Source organism: Saccopteryx bilineata, chromosome 6 (genome assembly GCF_036850765.1).
Source record: "Saccopteryx bilineata isolate mSacBil1 chromosome 6, mSacBil1_pri_phased_curated, whole genome shotgun sequence".
Taxonomy (NCBI): domain Eukaryota; kingdom Metazoa; phylum Chordata; class Mammalia; order Chiroptera; family Emballonuridae; genus Saccopteryx; species Saccopteryx bilineata.
Window position 1 is genome coordinate 153,781,943 of NC_089495.1, and position 18,866 is coordinate 153,800,808.

The 18,866-nt window shown below is 44.6% G+C and overlaps 1 protein-coding gene and 1 long non-coding RNA gene across 3 annotated transcripts; both read right to left on the reverse strand.

Moving 5' to 3' along the window:
- Positions 1-1,656: 1,656 nt before the first annotated feature.
- On the reverse strand, positions 1,657-11,015 carry KPNA2 (karyopherin subunit alpha 2). Its single transcript, XM_066235295.1, has 11 exons — positions 10,864-11,015; positions 9,765-9,861; positions 9,487-9,624; positions 8,895-8,983; positions 7,140-7,408; positions 6,790-6,884; positions 6,436-6,699; positions 5,998-6,231; positions 4,890-5,072; positions 3,474-3,623; positions 1,657-2,012 (listed from the first exon to the last, which is right to left on the reverse strand). Exons 2-11 carry the CDS (start codon positions 9,837-9,839, stop codon positions 1,920-1,922), a joined length of 1,590 nt encoding a protein of 529 aa, XP_066091392.1. The 5' UTR covers positions 9,840-9,861; positions 10,864-11,015; the 3' UTR covers positions 1,657-1,919.
- Positions 11,016-13,823: 2,808 nt separating this feature from the next.
- Positions 13,824-18,794, reverse strand: LOC136308121 (uncharacterized). Of its 2 annotated transcripts, none has more exons than XR_010726051.1 (3): positions 18,674-18,794; positions 18,140-18,315; positions 13,824-14,048 (listed from the first exon to the last, which is right to left on the reverse strand). It is a non-coding gene; the product is annotated as an uncharacterized lncRNA (long non-coding RNA). The 2 variants fall into 2 exon arrangements; XR_010726050.1 differs by lacking the exon at positions 13,824-14,048 and adding an exon at positions 14,692-14,725.
- Positions 18,795-18,866: the final 72 nt, after the last annotated feature.

Genomic DNA, 18,866 nt, shown 5'->3' on the forward strand with positions numbered 1-18,866 from the left:
TAAGTGGAAATTTGTTACATTAGATATAACTACTGACTTGAAAAACTATCTTATCTTAGTGAATACAGTGCCCGTCCCTTAAAGGTCATAAATCATCCTTTTTGCAGTTTTGTAACTTTATTCAACAATCAGCAGTTAGTTCTCATCCACATTAATTTTAAGATTTCTGGAAGTGGTGACAGGTATGTAGGTGACCAATATATAAAAACTTGTTTGGCAAATCTTCATCTTCATTGTTTTGTGGACACTGTATCCACATGCAGTGTGGGACATCCCTTATTCCTTTGGCGCAGACAGCTTTGTTGAGCCTGCTGTCAATGCATGCACCTGGACCTCCCATCTCCTTCAGGGCAAATTTCTGGATCTCTGAGCAGCACTCTTCTTGAGAAGGCTTGTAAGTGAATTTTGGTGGTTTCTGGTCACTACCTTGGTGGTATACAGGCCCTTCTTCCGGCCTCTCTTCTTTGCAGATGCACTCATGACAGGCCCAAATTAGAAAGTACACATCACTTTATAGTTTCAACCCAAATCCCTACTTCTACCACCATAATTTTTTATCTTCTGTGGGGAAGAGAGGCAGCCAAGGCTGTCAGTTCAGCAGTGGAGGCTTGGCTCATCACTTTTCTACTAATCCAAAAGGCAGAAACAAGAGAGTGCTCCTCACTCAGATCATTTACTCTTTCCTAAGACTTATAGGTTACTCCCACGCTGCCCCGCCCCACCCCACCCCACCCCACCTCAATCCATTTTTTTAAAAAATTTTTCCCCCCTTTTTAATTTTTTTTTACAGGGACAGAGAGAGAGAGTCAGAGGGAGGGATAGATAAGGACAGACAGGAATGGAGAGAGAAGCATCATCAGTTTTTCGTTGCGACACCTTAGTTGTTCATTGATTGCCTTCAGCAGAGTAACCCCTTGCTCGGGCCATCGACCTTGGGTCCAAGCTGGTGATTTTTTTTTTGCTCAAGTCAGATGAGCCCACGCTCAAGCTGGCAACCTCAGGGTCTCGAACCTGGGTCCTTCCACATGCCAGTCCAACACTCTATCCACTGCACCACCGCCTGGTCAGGCTCCACTTCTTATTCAAACAGCAAAGCTATTCCTTATAGTGGCTTTCAAAATGGAATCCATGAGAGGAGCACCTGGGGTTAAGCTAAAAGAATATTATAGTTGGACCCCAAACCCTTACCAAATAAACTTCCAATAAACTTTGTGGGAGATGCCACAGTGCAGCCTTCAAATCACTTTCAGCCTTAAAGTTTGGGAATAATGATTTCTTTTGCAACTCTCAGAGGCTCACGATCAAGATTTTTTTGCATCTCCCTGACCACTGAAACTTGAGAAGACTGGCTGAGGGCTTCTGGGAAATTTTATTCATTCTTCTGTGAAAACTGAAAAAATCTTTTCTGGCTGGTGTGAAATGGGTAGTCTTGAAATGCCAACTACCATTATTACCAAGAGGTGAAGCAGCCTAGAACAAAGCCAGAACTCAGAAGCAGGCAGGAAAAGTTTCCCCTGTATCTTTGATGATATCATAAACCACACATCAAATGATGTCTGTAACCAGAACTACACTTCTAACTAGTCACATAGTTTTGATTCTGTTATGCTTTATTTGCAACCTAAGAGCTCTAAATTGTACACCAAAACAGACATGGTTAAGTAACGAAAATGGTGGAATTTAATCTTTATTTACAGGACACTGCAAGATATGAAATTTCACATAGAAATAAGAAACCCACTGAGAGGAGAAGCTTCATACAGTATGTACAGTTTGGAACTGTTCAAGTATAGTTTCGTTGTAAAAAGTGCTACAATAACAAACCACATTTAAAAAGAGTTCTTAGTAGAGAAACAGTGAGACAAACTTGTACCAAACATAGTAGATAACAAACAACTTCTATGCCTCAGCTGCACAATCTAAAAGTTAAAGGTGCCAGAAGTGGCATCCTGGACTTGGAACGCATAGCCATCGGCGGTAGTTTCTGGTACAACATTATAATCTTCCTCTTCCTGGAAAAATGGAAAAAACAACACTATAACCTCATATATGTATCATATTTTTAAGCAGAAGCATGCCTAGAAGTCTGTATTTATTTTTAAAAGTCTTCATCTGTGTATTTCCTCTTTAATCCTCTGCCATATTTGAAATAGCGGGGGGGGGGGGGGGGGGGGGGGCACCAAAACATACCAATTCATTAGTTCCTGGGAGGTGAAGGTTCTGAATGGGTTAAAAAAAATGCCACTGTTGGCCCTGGCCGGTTGGCTCAGCGGTAGAGCGTCGGCCTGGCGTGCAGGGGACCCAGGTTCGATTCCCGGCCAGGGCACATAGGAGAAGTGCCCATTTGCTTCTTCACCCCCCCCTCCTTCCTCTCTGTCTGTCTCTTCCCCTCCCGCAGCCAAGGCTCCATTGGAGCAAAAATGGCCCTGACGCTGGGGATGGCTCCTTGGCCTCTGCCCCAGGCGCTAGAGTGGCTCTGGTCTCGGCAGAGCGACGCCCCGGAGGGGCAGAGCATCGCCCCCTGGTGGGCGTGCCAGGTGGATCCCGGTCGGGCGCAGGGTGCATGCGGGAGTCCGTCTGACTGTCTCTCCCCGTTTCCAGCTTTTAAAAAAAAAGAAAAAAAAATGCCACTGTTGTGCTGGCCAGTGGCTCAGTGGATAGAACATCAGCCTGGCGTAAGGAAGTCCAGGTTGGGTTAGGGAACACAGGAGAAGTTACCATCTGCTTTTCCACCCTTTCCTTTCCCCCTTCTCTCCCTCTTTCCCTCCCATAGCCAGTGGCTTGATTGTCCAATGTGGCCCCAGGTGCTGAAGATAGCTCTGCTAGTCTGAGCATCAGGCTTAGGCACTAAAAATAGCTCAGTACTCAAGCATCAACCCCAGATAGGGTTGCCAGGTGGTTCCCTTTAGAGGCACATGCAGGAGTCTGTCTCACTATCTCTCCTCCTCTCACTTAAAAAAAAAAGTGCTACTGTGGTAACAGAAAAATAGGGATTTTCTTCTCTACCTGTCACTAATAGGCAAGGAGAAAACTGCCTATTTGGCCCAGAGTATGGCCGTGGGGTTGACCTACTTCTCCAAACTCCATTGTAATATTCCTAAGGCTATTCATTTTAAAGTAAATTGGCTTACCCAGTCAAGGCATATACGACAAGCAACCAACGGACTGCTACTACAGTGAAATAACTACTTCTAGTTTCCCATCCATTACTCCCATAAAATCAACATATAAAATCTTCCCCCCAAAAAGTAAACTGGTGATCTAAAAAAAAAATCTCAAGTTAAAAAGATTATATTATCATCAAGCCAAACATTTGAGAAGCAAATAGGTACATTATATACCACTTAAACTAATATTCTGCTATACTATATTTAACAAAGGTACAGGGCTTATATAAAAACTAAGAAAAAAAGGCTATGGACTTGACCTTAAATGTCTACTTTCCAAGTTTTTATAATTACCAGGTTACTCACCTCTACAGAGAAATATTTCTCAATCAAGTTTAACGCAGCTTTGTACACAGACTCATTTTCATGGTTTTGTAGAGCTTCAATTTTGTCCAAACCTCCACATTCTTCAATCATTATGCTAAGTTTCTCAGTTTCACCTAGTTTCTCAGCAGCCTAAAAAAAAATCCAAGTTTACTGACTTATAAATTCAAGGTGACCAGGATCTGTACTTGCTCTTAGCAACTACTTCTGTAGCTTTTGGGCATAAAGATCTTGGAACAGTTCTCAGCCTTTTCTGTTCATCACCACCTGGGCACTCGAAAATGCCACTATATCCAAGTTCAATTGCTCTGAGATGGAAACAGAACATTTTTGTTTTGTGAGAGCACCCCAAATAATCCCAAAATGTAGTCAAGGCGGAGAACCACTGTCTTAAGGGCCAATATGGCCTGTGGTGCAACAATACAAATTTCCCTATTTGTAGGTATCAAAAAAAATTTATTAGGTATAAGAATGTTGTGGTTAGATTTTTTTTTTTTTAAGTCCTCACTTTTAGCACTGGTCAGTTGGCTCAGCATCCGCCCGGCATGTGGAAGTCCCGGTTTGATTCCCAGACATGGCACACAGACAGGAGACATGCCCATCTGCTTCTCTACCCCCCCCCCCCTCTCCCACAGCCAAGGCTCCATGGGAGCAAAGTTGGCCCCTGCACTGAGGTCAGTTCCATGGCTTCCGCCTCAGGCGCTAGAATGGCTCAGGTGACACGGAGCATCGCCCCCTGGTGGGCATGCCGGGTGGATCCTGGTTGGGCACATGAGGGAGTCTGTCTGACTGTCTCCCTGCTTCTAACTTGGGGGGGGGGGGGGGGAAGAGAACAAAAGTCCTCAACTTTTAGGAGATAAATAAATATTTAAAGATGAAATAATTTGTTTCAAAACAATTTAGGAGGCTTAGGTAAGGGGAAGTAGGACAATAAACAGGTCAAATATTGACAATTTATATTGGTTGATGGATACACCAGAGATCATTATTCTACACTTAACTTTTGTACAGAAAAATAGCCATAATCAGAAGTGTAAAGTTGTTGAGTGGGACCTACCTACCATCAATCACTATGACAAACTGCCATATGCTTGCATGTTTAGATCAGTTAGGAATAAAGTATAATTAGATAAGTCAAATTTAATTTCACCAAAATTCAGTAGGAAATTAAGAGATTTTTGTCAAATAGGAGTGAATAGTGTCCACATACAGACTTGATTTCAGGTCACATCAGGTACCTGTCATCTTTTTATCTCTTTTAATCTCTGTCATGTCTTTTACCAAAAGTGTGGCCCACATAAACAGGTTTGAGTAAACTTAGCTGCCCTCTACCTAGTCTAAATAGTAAGCCAATTATCAAGCCCATTTACAAACAAATGCCACCTTGTTAAGACCTACCTGAAAGATGTTTGAAATGGCATCCAGAATAACCAGAACAATTTTGGTGTCTTTCACAGTTAAGAGGTTCATCAATGGTTCTATTATGCCACAATGAACGAGGTATACAATCTGTTCAACGGTTCCACCACTTGTATAGTTGGTCACAGCCCATACAGCTTCTTTCTGTGTCTTAAAGTCTGCCTAATAAGCATGAAGAAACAGGTTTACTTCAGAATGGCTGAACCCAACATTGGTACATTGAGAATCTTATCAAGTACAGCTCTACCAAATGCCTGTCCATAAATACTAACAATCCTCTGATTAAGGCCCAAGACTTGCCTGACCAGGCAGTGGCGCAGTGGATAGAGCGTTGGACTGGGATGAGGAGGACCCAGGTTCGAGACCCCGAGGTCACCAGCTTGAGCGCAGGATCATCTGGTTTGAGCAAAAAAGCCCACCAGGCCCTGGCCGGTTGGCTCAGCGGTAGAGCATCGGCCTAGCGTGCGGAGGACCCGGGTTCGATTCCCGGCCAGGGCACACAGGAGAAGCGCCCATTTGCTTCTCCACCCCTCCGCCACGCTTTCCTCTCTGTCTCTCTCTTCCCCTTCCGCAGCCAAGGCTCCATTGGAGCAAAGATAGCCCGGGTGCTGGGGATGGCTCCTTGGCCTCTGCCCCAGGCGCTAGAGTGGCTCTGGTCGCAACATGGCGACCCCCAGGATGGGCAGAGCATCGCCCCCTGGTGGGCAGAGCGTCGCCCCTGGTGAGCGTGCCGGGTGGATCCCGGTCGGGCGCATGCGGGAGTCTGTCTGACTTTCTCCCTGTTTCCAGCTTCAGAAAAAATGAAAAGGAAAAAAAAAAAAAAAAAAAAAAAAGCCCACCAGCTTGAACCCAAGGTCACTGGCTCCAGCAAGGGGTTACTCGGTCTGCTGAAGGCCCGCAGTCAAGGCACATATGAGAAAGCAATCAATGAACAACTAAGGTGTTGCAACGCACAATGAAAAACTAATGATTGATGCTTCTCATCTCTCTCCATTCCTGTCTGTCTGTCCCTATCTATCCCTCTCTCTGACTCTGTAAAAAATAAATAAATTAATTAATTAATTAAAAAGGCCCAAGACTTCATTACCTTAGAGAGAACAACAATAAGGAATGGAACTAATCCATGATTTACAACTTGCTGTATCTGGTCCTGGCGACCAGCAGTGATGTTTGACATTGTCCATGTAGCTTCCTTCTGAATATTAGTTTTGGAGTTCATTAGAAGGCTAGGAAAGGCGGCAAGTGCTCCTGCATCTATTACAACCTGAGTCTGTTCATCTGTCCCAGTGACAATATTTCCTATGGCTCTTAGTGCAGGCGTCTGAAAAGGCAAAAAAAAAAAAAAAAAAAAAAAAAAAGTTATGCTGACAGTTGTATTTTTTACAATATTATTCAAACACTCTATATTCCAATAGTTTTGACAAGTAATAGGCTCATCATGGCCTAAAACAGGCACTATGTCAACATTAGTATAAACTGATCATGTTCTTTATGTTATGCTCTCATCTGCAAATTAACAACTTACCACAATTGGCAAGTCAATAGCTCCTAGAAGCTTCACAAGTTGTGGCACAACTCCAGTTTTCACAACCATTTCAATCCGTTCATTTGGACCATCAGTAAGGTAGGAAATGGCCCAGCAGCTATCTGCTAATACTTCCGGATCATCATGGTGAAGGAGACGAACTAAAGTAGGAAGAATCTGCTCAACAGCTTCTAACGGGGGTGCAGGATTCTTGTTGCGACAAAGGTTTGAAAGTGTCCAGGTAAGATTACGTAAGTAACCACACTGAAGGAAAAGAGAAATGCAATGAAAAGTCTCGTTTTTTGAGGAGGTGGGAAAATTAGAATCCAGGAGGAATTTATGTCAGTAACTTACTGCTAAAGATGACATATCAGGAACTGCAAGAAGAGCCAACAGTGGATCGACTGCACCATACTTGATAACCAAGTCTCGGAAAAGTGAGCCATCACCTGAAAAAAGGGCAAAATTAATCCCATCTACTTTTCCAGTACCATCAGTGTTCAGTGACTCAGTGCACCCATGTCCTAAAAACAACTTTCTCAGGAATTCCTTTACTTAAGATGCCACTTTCACACCTACTAAGCCCTGGAAGAAAGCAAGTTCAAAACTTGACACAAATCTCACTATTACATAAACCAAGGCACTTCTCCCAACCTCAGCATGATTAGACACATCCTATCAAAAGAATTTAAAATGCCAAATACCTGCAATGTTTCCTAGAGCCCATACAGCTTGTTCACTGATGTGAGCATGGGGAGATGCCAACAGAGAAATAAATGCTGGGATAGCACCTCCATCTACTACAGCCTTAGTCTGCTCCGATGTCCCAGAAGCAATGTTAGTGAGGGCCCAAGCAGACTCAAACTGAATCGGACTACAATCAGTTCTGCCCAGGAAGGACACAAATTTGGGAATCAAACCAGCCCGGATTATGTTGTCTATGGGTGGCTGTTTTTCCCTAGAAAGCAGTTTCCTAAAGGTGAGCAAAAAGAGAAAACAAAAGTTGAAGGTGATTAACAAATGAAGTTTTTGTAAAAACCAATTACAAATGCAACCCATGAATATAGAACTTTCTAAACAACCTTTTATAGTAAAGCACTAAACACTGATACGTTGGAATTTTTTTTTAAAGATTTTATTTATTCATTATAGAGAGGGGAGAGAGAGAGAGAGAGAGAGAGAGAGAGAGAGAGAAGGGGGAGGAGCAAAAAGCATCAACTCCCATATGTGCCTTGACCAGGCAAGCCCAGGGTTTTGAACCGGCGACCTCAGCATTCCCAGGTTGACACTTTATCCACTGCACCACCACAGGTCAGGCCGATACGTTGGAATTTAAAAGGAGCTGAACAAGAGTGGTTGTATGCTAACTCATATGTCTTTTACTACCTATTTCCAAAATCAAATATTACCAGTAATGCAGATTAATTTCCTCTCTGCATCCTTGCAAAAAATCTACTTTAGATCATGTCAGTCTTTTAAAACTTTGATACTCTGGCCTGACCTGTGGTGGCTCAGTGGATAAAGCATCGACCTGGAAATGCTGAGGTCGCCAGTTCGAAACCCTGGGCTTGCCTGGTCAAGGCACATATGGGAGTTGATGCTTCCAGCTCCCCCCCCCTTCTCTCTCTCTGTCTCTCCTCTCTCTCTTTCTCTGTCTCTCCCTCTCCTCTCTAAAATGAATAAATAAAAATTAAAAAAAAAAAAAAACTTTGATACTCTGACAGTTATACACTCATTGTTAATTTGTTTCCATGACCAAGTGAGATTAAGTATCTTTTCTTTGCTTGTCATTTAGACTTTCTACAATGTCAAACTACAGAAATTATTAATCTTTCTGTGATGGATGTCACAAATATTTATAAGTGATGAAAGAGTCTAAATATATTTTTTTCTAAATGAATGTACCACTCTAGCCCTGGCCGGACAGCTCAGCTGGTTAGCACATCGTCCTGAAGCACAGAGGCTGCTGGTTTGATCCCCAGTCAGGGCACATACAGGAACAGACTGATGTTCCTGTCTCTTTCCCTTCCTCTCTCTAAATCAGTAAAACAAACATTCAAAAATAAATAAATGAATAAATGTACCACTCTAAATGAATGTTTCAATCCCACTTCCTGATCAATTCCTTTCCCTGCCACTGACTCAAAACACCACTTTAACAAAAATTCCAATGAAAATAGGCTTAAGGCTGGCTTAACTATTATTCACATCATCTATCTGTCTCTTTCTCACCAAAAAAATCTAAAAGGGCTAATTTATTTTTTGTTTTTCTAAAGACTTATTGATTTTTACATAGAGAGGAGAGAGGGAGGGAGGGAGGTGGAGCAAGAAGTATCAACTCAAGAGCTGCTTCACTTCAGTTGTTCACTGACTGTTTCTCATATGTGCCTTGAAGGGGCAAGCCCAGGGTTTCAAACTGGTGACCTCAGCATTCCAGGTCGACAATTGACAAGACATACCTCGCAGCCTGAGTAGCTTGGAGCTGGTTTTCCAAATTGTTGCTATTTATGCCTTTGACAATGTCCTCAACAGACCAATTTACGGTACCCTACAAAAACAGTGGAATTTTTCAATTACCAGTTTTTAAATATAAATAACAAAATTCCTCTTTGCCATTATAAAGATATTTTTGGGTTTAAAATTAGCTACTAAATGTTTATTAGCCCAACATTTAATTTTGCCTCTTAATTAAACACTCATTTTCTATATGTAGAACAGCTCTCAAACAAGAAAAATAGAGAGCTAGAAATAGGCCAGAAAATGGCTGGTTCTGGACACATTTTCAGTTGGTACTGGAACTGGCCAGGTCAAGTTACTGAGCTGGCAGTTGTAAATGCAGAGAAAGCTGAAGGGAGATTACAGCTAAAGACCTTGGAATCAGCTTCAGTAGATTATGGAGAGTAGACAGGTAACAACCCATCAATAATTACTGATCCAGACCAGAAGAAAAAAAATCTTCAGATTTCATAAGGCAAGAGATGTTTTTTAAACATTAAAATCCCATACTGGTTTTCTGGGTTTACCATAATTCATACGCTAAAATACACTTACCTGGTTGTTGCGGTTCTCCTGCAGTGGAGAAGTAACATCATCAGGAAACGAGCTCACATTTCTCCTTTTCAGCATCTGGTCATCCTTCTTAGCTTTCCTCAGCTCCACATTGACTTCTATTCGGCGACGCCTCATTTCCTTGAAAAAAGAGAACACATCATTTCACCTACCATCTCAGGTTTTGTTGTAAAATGAGGGCTTTTTTCCCCCTGCAAATTCCCTTCCCAAATATCTTTCCATTTAAAAAATACCATATGAAAGCCACAGAAGGTACTCACTGTACTGTCTTTCCCCTTGTTCTTGAATCTGTTAAGGCGAGCAGCTGGTGAATTAGCATTCTCATTGGTGGACATGGTTTGAGACAAAGAAAGAAAGCTGGAAGATGGGGGGAGAGAAAAAAATTTTCCCTTTGATCATTTTGCTTTGCTAGTAAGAAGGGCATTAATAGATTGCTCACAATACCTTTTCATAGTAATTATTTGAAATCTTGTGTGTACTCGAAGCTTAGAGCATAGCTCAAAATTCCGACTTGCCCCAAGTCATGGCTAACACAGCTGTAGACGCAAAGATAGACACAGCCCACATACAGTTAACTCCAGACAAAGTAGGGAAACTGGGCTTACAGATAAAAATCTAGGTCCCCGGTGCCATATAGGAAGATCCTCTGGTCTTTTAATGGCCAAACTGGGCACATTTGAAAATTAAAAGAAAAAGCAGATTCATTATGGCATTCTAAGGTCTCCCATTACATTTTCTGTGCACCCTGAACATCTGCGACGCCATTCTGCATCTTCAGCATCCCGACATTTCCATTTCCCGGAATTTCGAGTGATCCTCTTAAATCAGGTTGGTATGAGCTGACATCATTCAGACGCGGATAAAGAGGAATCTCCACAACTTGACCAAAGTACAAGGGCTCCTTTCCATGGATCTTTATTCCATTACGGTTAGTTTACGAAACGGACACAGCCGACCCAGACCCTACGAGGGAGTTTTTCCCACTTCCATCACCGCTCTGTCCCCCGGCCAGCCACCCCGGGGAGATGCATCGGAAGCCCGTAGATCAGGGACCAGGACGCCGGGCCCCCGCCCGGGACTTGGGCCCTCCTCCTCTCTCTCATTCTCCGGGTCACGAGACGCCAAGGCTCCCGCTGGGGTTCGCGGTGTCTCGGCGGCCTAACGCCCGGGACCCGCTTCGCCGAACAGCCCCCGCATCAACGAACGACGCCGGGTAGGCCTCATCGATGAAGGAGGACCAGGCCAGGCCAGGCCAGGCCAGACGCGGACACCGGGCCTTCCCTCCCGCCCGCCGCGAGCAGAGCACGGCCGGAGGCCCCGCCCGTGACCTCTCCGGCGCGATGGCGACCGAGCTCGTACCTCCACAGCCGGCTCCCGCTGTCACAGACGGCGGAGAGGAGCGCAGTTCGCACTTCGGTTGCTCGGAGAACGACCGCCGTAGATCTCACCCCAAGACGGTGTGGCTCGTGCTGCCGGCCGGCGTGATTTAAATTTCCCGGTGGCTCCGCATTCCTATTGGCTGGTTCGAGCCGACACTGTGCGTCTATTGGTGAATTTGAAAAACACATTGGGTAGGGTCATAGGGCCTTGCGGAAAAAGAGGATAGCATCGCGAGATGAGGGCGTGGCCGGGCAATCCCAGAGCACCTAGCGGTTCCTAGGGAGAGGATTCTAAGTCCTGGCATATAGCGCCTGAAGTTCGGGCTTCAGCCTGGGATTGGCCTTGGCAAAGGGTTTGCGCTTTCGTGTCAAGGCGCTGGCGGCTCTCCTTGGCAGCTGTCTTACAGAGTACTACAGATGATTCCCCAAATCAGTTTCTTTATAAATGTTGATATTAAGGTGACTTTTTTACAATGAAAAGGACAAAAATGAATTGAAGAAAATATCGTAAATAAAATAAACATTTTATTAATTGCAACAATACACTATAATATGATAAATGCATAATAAAAACATTTGTAATATTTTATATTGTAATCATGCTTACATGCCTGTTAATTTTTAATAATTGTAAGAAAAAAGTACTCATTTAGATACAAATATGTCACATCAAACGCAATGGATCGACTGAATCGATCGAATACGGACATTTACAGATTAGTCCTCCAATATCAAAAAGGAGGACATGAAAGAGGACACTTTTCGAGGGACGACGGAACTTAACCAAAGGACTGTCCTCCCTAAAAAAGGACGATTGGTCACCTTACTGATATACAAACATATTGCTATGCATATTTCACGGGAGGAACTTGGCGGGTTGGGGGTGGGATTCTGGCCATTGTGGAAGGGGAGGGACAAAGCTGATTTTGTGGGACGTTTTTTAAAAATTGAATCATCAAAGACTGCATAGAAACTAAGAATATGGTAAGAAAAGGTTTATTATGCCTCTTTCTCTATACATTCTTATTTTTAAATAACTTTAATTTATTCATTTTAGAGAAGAGAGACAGATAGAGAAGGGGGGAGGAGCAGGAAGCATCAACTCCCATATGTGCCTTGGCCTGGCAAGCCCAGAGTTTTGAACTGGCGACCTCAGCATTCCAGGTCCGCACTTGATCCATTGCGCCACCACAGGTCAGGCTTAAATAATTTTATTTATTTATTTATTCATTTTTAGAGAGGAGAGAGAGAGGAGAGCGAGACAGAGAGAAGGCGGAGGAGCTGGAAGCATCAACTCCCATTATGTGCCTTTGCCAGGCAAGCCCAGGGTTTCTAACCGGCGACCTCAGCATTTCCAGGTCGACGCTTTATCCACTGCGCCTCCACAGGTTAGGCACTTAAATAATTTTAAATACAGAATTGCATATCTTTACCCAGATTTACCAAATGTTCACATTTTGCCACATTTCCTTCTCTCCCTCCCTCTCTCTGTATCTATCATATCTATCATATAAAGCGTAGGCAAAAGTAAATTTACAGTTGTAATACAAAACATACAAGAATAAATACAAGAATAAACTTTCACGTAGTTACAACTGTAAACCTACCTTTGCCAACCCCTGTACATAGTCTGTGTTCAAATTTTACTAATCCGGCCGGTAATGTTCTGTGCTGTTATTTTATAAGTTTCTGAATAAAATGTTTGCATTTTCTTGCCATGTACATTTATTTTAAGTACAAATGATGGTTATCAGGACATCAGGATTATGAGCCCTTTTGTTTTCTTTCTGCAATTTTTCTGTGTTCTAAGATGTGTATTTTTTAGAAAAGTTTTATATGTATACACACACACATATATGTGTGTGTGTGTGTATATATATATATATATATATATATATATTGTTGTTGTTGTTGGACACCTTAGTTGTTCATTGATTGCTTTCTCATATGTACCTTGACCGTGGGACTACAGCAGACAGAGTAACCCCTTGCTTGAGCCAGGGACCTTTGGTCCAAGCTGGTGAGCTTTGCTCAAAGCAGATGAGCCTGTGCTCAAGCTGGCGATGCTGGGGTCTCGAACCTGGGTCCTCCGCATCCCAGTCCGACGCTCTATCCACTGCGCCACCGCCTGGTCAGGGCACATATATATTTTTAACTACTGTATTTCCCCATATATAAGACGTTCCCATGTATAAGACACACCTTAATTTTGGGGCCTGAAATTTGAAAATATAATGTATTACATAAAGTTATTGAACTCAAGTTTTATTCATCATAAAATTCATACAACTCCTCATCACTGTCAAACTCCCATCTATTAGCTTGTCCTCATCTGTGTCTGATGACTAATCACTGTCTTCATACATTCCCTCTTCCTCAGTTCCCTCTATGGAAATGCAAACCAAAAAAATCTACAACCACTGTATAAGACGCACCCAGTTTTTAGACCCCAAATTTTTCGAGAAAAGGTGCATCTTATACATGGGGAAATATGGTGTGTATACATTCAGACATTGAATATTGTTCATTCTTGCTGGCATTTATGCCAGCCCCACTCATTGTGTAGCAACTATGAGGTTCATAGGAGGTTGCTTTACTCCCACCTACGCAATTAGCATAATCCTATCCCCTAAATGCAAAACCGTGGAAAGAATTCATCCCTAAACCAGTCACTGCAGGGCTAATGTGAATGGTGCAGGGACAGGCATGTGACCTAAATGCATCCAGTTGGAAAGGCTGAGTTGTTTGTTTAATGATTGGAGGTAGGAAAGGAGGCTCTGTTCTGAACTGAGATGTGAATCCTAGAACTCTGAATAGGACAATTGTGGAAAAAACAGGAAAACTGATCAACTGCATACCCTACCTCTGAAGTTTGCAATTATACAACTTTGCAATTATACCAGCCAAAACACTTCCCTTTGGTTTTCTTTTGCTTGAAAATATTAAGTACTATATGCCCATAAATTTTCAAGTGTTTTTCACAGATTAATACATTTAAACTTCACAACTCTATGAGGCAGTATTATTCTCTGTTCCATTTCATAAAAGAGAAGGCTTAATCACAAGTGGTCAAGACACTTGTCCAGGTTCGCAGACACAGGCTGTATGGTTCCAGGACCCAGGCATGCTCTCCACCACTACTCTATGCTTGCACCGAAAAGCAACCTGAAACAGAAATATAATGTGAAAAGTGAAAGTTACCTTTGAAAGATATAAGGTTGCCCTGGTCATACACCCGGCACTCTTAACTATTGTAGTTTGGAGATTCCTGAGAGGGTGTCTGGCCTAGGACAATCAGTCCATTCCACAACTCAGGTACAGGGAGTAGTTTAGGGATAAAGATATGACACAGTGGGGAGGGGCAAAAAAAGATGTAACAGTTCAATAAAAGCCTTTGAGAGCCCTGGTTGGTTGGCTCAGTGGTAGAGCGTCGGCCTGGCGTGCAGAAGTCCCGGGTTCGATTCCCAGCCAGGGCACACAGGAGAGGGGCCCATCTGCTTCTCCACCCCTCCCCCTCTCCTTCCTCTCTGTCTCTCTCTTCTCTTCCCGCAGCAAGGCTCCATTGGAGCAAAGATGGCCCGGGCACTGGGGATGGCTCCTTGGCCTCTGCCCCAGGCGCTAGAGTGTCTCTGGTTGCAACAGAGCGACGCCCCGGAGGGGCAGAGCATCGCCCCCTGGTGGGTGTGCCTGGTGGATCCCAGTCGGGCGCATGCCGGAGTCTGTCTGTCTCTCCCCATTTCCAGCTTCAGAAAAATACAAAAAAAATAAATAAATAAAAGGCCTTTGAGAATGAGATTTCCTTTCTCTTCTGTGATGATGTCAGCATGAGAATGGAACAGCTCCTGAGAAGCAAACCCAAGTGTGAGCAAATCTGAATCATTTCAGCTTGTCACTTTCATGTAAAAACTGTTCAATCCCTGGCCAGATAGCTTGGTTAGTCAGGGCACATACAAAAACAGATCGATGTTTCTATCTCTCTCACTCTCCCTTCCTCACTCTCTAAAATCAATAAATTAAATTAAAAAGAAATGAAACTGCCCTGGCATAAAGGCTCAGTAGGTTGTCCCAAAGTGCAGAGGTTGTTGATTTGATGCCTGGGCACATACGGGAACAGATCGATGTTCCTGTTTTTCTTTCTCTCCCCCTTCCTCTCCCTCAAAAATCAATAAATAAAATTTTTTTTAAATACTATTAAAAAAAACTGTTAAGAATGAAAAAGCAGCTAGTTTAGCCTGCAACTCAAGCATCACACAAATGTTTTACTCCAGAGACCACCACTGTATTTTGGTATGCAGAAGAGATTCATGCATACTTTCCGCTTCTCGCACAAAATATTAAAAAGATGTGTAAGCAAGGTCAAGAGGTAGTACAATTAAAAATTCTTACAATCCCTGACCGGCTAGCTCAGCAGTAGAGTATTGGCGTAGAGTATGGAAGTCACACAGGGTTCGATTCCCAGCCAGGGCACACAGGAGAAGTGCCCATCTGCTTCTCCACCCCTCCCCCTCTACTTTCTCTCTGTCTCTCTCTTCCCCTTCCGCAGCTGAGACTCCACTGGAGCAAAAGATGGCCGGGGCGCTGGGGATGGCTCCTTGGCCTCTGCCCCGGGCGCTGAAGTGGCTCTGGTCGCGACAGAGCGACGCCCGGGATGGGCAGAGCAACGCCCCCTGGTGGGCGTGCCAGGTGGATCCCGGTCGGCCGCATGCGGGAGTCTGTCTGACTGCCTCCCCATTTCCAGCTTCAGAAAAATACAAAAAAAAAAAAAAAAAAAAAAGATTCTGCCTTTAACCTTTTGCACTTTAATTATGATGTGTCTTTTTTTTTTTTTTTTTTAACAGAGACAGACAGGAACTAAGATGAGAAGCAATAATCATCAGTTTTTCGTTGCGACACCTTAGTTGTTCATTGATTGCTTTCTCATATGTGCCTTTACCATGGGCCTTCAGCAGACTGAGTAACCCCTTGCTCAAGCCAGAGACCTTGGGTCCAAGCTGGTGAGCTTTGCTCAACCCAGATGAGCCCGTGCTCAAGCTGGTGACCTCGGGGGTCTTGAACCTGGGTCATCCACATCCCAGTCTGACGCTCTATCCACTGAGCCACCACCTGGCGCCACCACCTGGTCAGGCAATTATGATGTGTCTTTTTTTTTTTTTTTTTTTGCATTTTTCTGAAGCTGGAAACAGGGAGAGACAGTCAGACAGACTCCCGCATGCGCCCCACCGGGATCCACCCGGCACGCCCACCAGGGGCGATGCTCTGCCCACCAGGGGGCGATGCTCTGCCCATCCTGGGCGTCGCCATGTTGCGCCAGAGCCACTCTAGTGCCTGAGGCAGAGGCCACAGAGCCATCCCCAGCGCCCGGGCCATCTTTGCTCCAATGGAGCCTTGGCTGCGGGAGGGGAAGAGAGAGACAGAGAGGAAGGCGCGGCGGAGGGGTGGAGAAGCAAATGGGCGCTTCCCCTATGTGCCCTGGCCGGGAATCGAACCCAGGTTCTCCGCACGCTAGGCCAACGCTCTACCACTGAGCCAACCGGCCAGAGCTATGATGTGTCTTATATGCACCTCTTTGGGTTCAACTTGTTGGGACCTTCTGCACTTCCTGGACTTGTATGTCTATTTCCTTTACTAAGTTAGAGAAGTTTTCCGCCACTTTTTCAAATAAGTTTTCAATTTCTTGCTCTCTCTTCTCCTTCCACAATGTGAATGTTGGTGCATTTGATGTTGTCCCAGAGGCTTCTTATATTATTCTCACATTTTTTGGATTCTTTTTCCTTTCTGCTGTTCTGATTTGGTGTGGGGGTTGTTGTTTCTTTATATTCCAAATTGCTGAATTGATTCTCAACTTCATCTACTCTACTGTTGGTTCCCTATAAATTATTCTTTGTTCCAGTTAATCCATCCTTTATTTCTGACTGGTTCTTTTTTTATGGTTTTCATGCTTTCTTTATGCTGTTGAAGTTCTAAGTTTATTAAGCATCCCTATTACCCGTGTTTTAAACTTTACATCTAGTAGATTGCTTGTCTCCATTTTGTTTAGTTCTTTTCGTGGAGTTTTGCTCTGTTCGTTTGAGATACACACTGCTCACAAAAATTAAGGGATATTTCAAAATGAATACGAAGCTATAAAATACCCCCTAGCCTGACCAGGCGGTGGCGCAGTGGATAGAGCGTCAGACTGGGATGTGGAAGACCCAGGCTCGAGACCCCGAGGTTGCCAGTTTGAGCATGGGCTCATCTGGCTTGAGCAAAAAGCTCGCCAGCTCGGACCCAAGGTCGCTGGCTCGAGCAAGGGGTTACTCGGTCTGCTGAAGGCCCATGGTCAAGGCACATATGAGAAAGCAATCAATGAACAACGTAAGGTGTCACAATGCGCAACGAAAAACTAATGATTGATGCTTCTCATCTCTCCGTTCCTGTCTGTCTGTCCCTGTCTATCCCCCACTCTGACTCTCTGTCTCTGTAAAAAAAAAAAAAAATACCCCCTAATTTTTGCGAGCAGTATATTGTTTTTGGCAGCCTTCCTACATTTGTTTCTACATATCAGGTAGAATTGCCGCATCTTCCAGCTTGGTCGAGAGGCCTTACATAGTAGGTGTTCTTTAGGGTCCAGATGTGCCCTTCTCCCCTCCTTGTGAGGGCTGTGCTCACCCTCCTGTTGTAATTGAGCCTTGATTGCTGTTGGCACATCACTGGGAGAGATATCACTGACCACTATGGAGGGTCAGTTGTGCATGGGCCTCCCCCACAAGGCAGGACTTCAGGGGAGTTAAGGTACCCACAGAGTCCAACCCTTGATTGTGTTGCTTGTGGAGGTTAACTGGTTGGTGCTTTGATGTGGTCTGAAGCTCTCCTCTAGGTGTGCTGGCTCTGGAACCTCCCAGGAGGTGCAGGCCAAGGTCAGCTGCCACCTGTGTTCTGCCCAGAACTACCCAGCATGAGCTACAAAAAAGTGACCTGCACATGGTTGCTACTTGTGCTGGGTTTGGAGGAGCCCAGGTGAGGCCAAATGTGAACCAAGGCCAGCTGCTGCTAGCAATGCTGGGCCTGGGGCCACTTAGTAAGAGGTACAAGGCACCCTGAGGCCAGATGCTGTTTGTCTGAGAAAATTTAGGACCATCTTAAGCACAAAGGGCCTAGCATGGGGCTGGAGCCCTTGCTCCTCAGAGAGAAACCTCAGCAGCAAAGCTATCCCTCCCAATCTTTATTCGCCACATGTGGGTGGCGAACCAAGCCGTTAGTGTCCCCACCCCTCCTACCAGTCTCAACGCGGCCTCTTCTGTAAATCCTTCATTAGATAGAGGACTATCCTTTAGCTTGATTTCAGGCAGTTCTAAATGCCGGCTGTTCTGTAACTTAGTTGAAAATTTGATATTGTTGTGGGAGAGTGCGAGGGCTGCATTGACCTATGTCATCATCCAGTAACCCTTGAACCCTGAGGACAGAGAAGAGGAGGAAAACTAGATGTAGATGAGCGCGGGGTAGAAGGGCGGAGTTCAAGAAAAGCCTGTTGATCCTGGAGCCTCCCCAACAACCCACAGAACCTAATTATCAAATGAATATATATATATCATACAAACGGGGAAAAGAAAGAGAAGGAAGGGATTCAGGCTCTGAGGGAGGTTCTTAATTAACGCCAGGGGCAAAGGAAGGCACAATACACGGAAACTTGACAAAATGCAGACGCCCAGGCCCCTACAGATAAACAGAAGTACAAGGAGGCGAGCACAGGCAATGAAACGCTTCAAGTGCCCCAAATGGGCGTCACGCGCAGCCAAGGTAGAGAAGCTTACAAAACTGCAGCAGACAGGAGGCGACCGCCCGCTGGCGAGAACGCCGTCCGCAGCAGTGACGCCAGGAGAGCCACGCGCTGGCCCACCACGGCGGGTCTGAAGTCCAGGCCAAGGGCGTAGGAGGGCGCAGGCGCACGCCGCCGCCTTGGGGGGCGGCTCCCAACATACACGCTGCTTACGCCAAGCGCAGGGG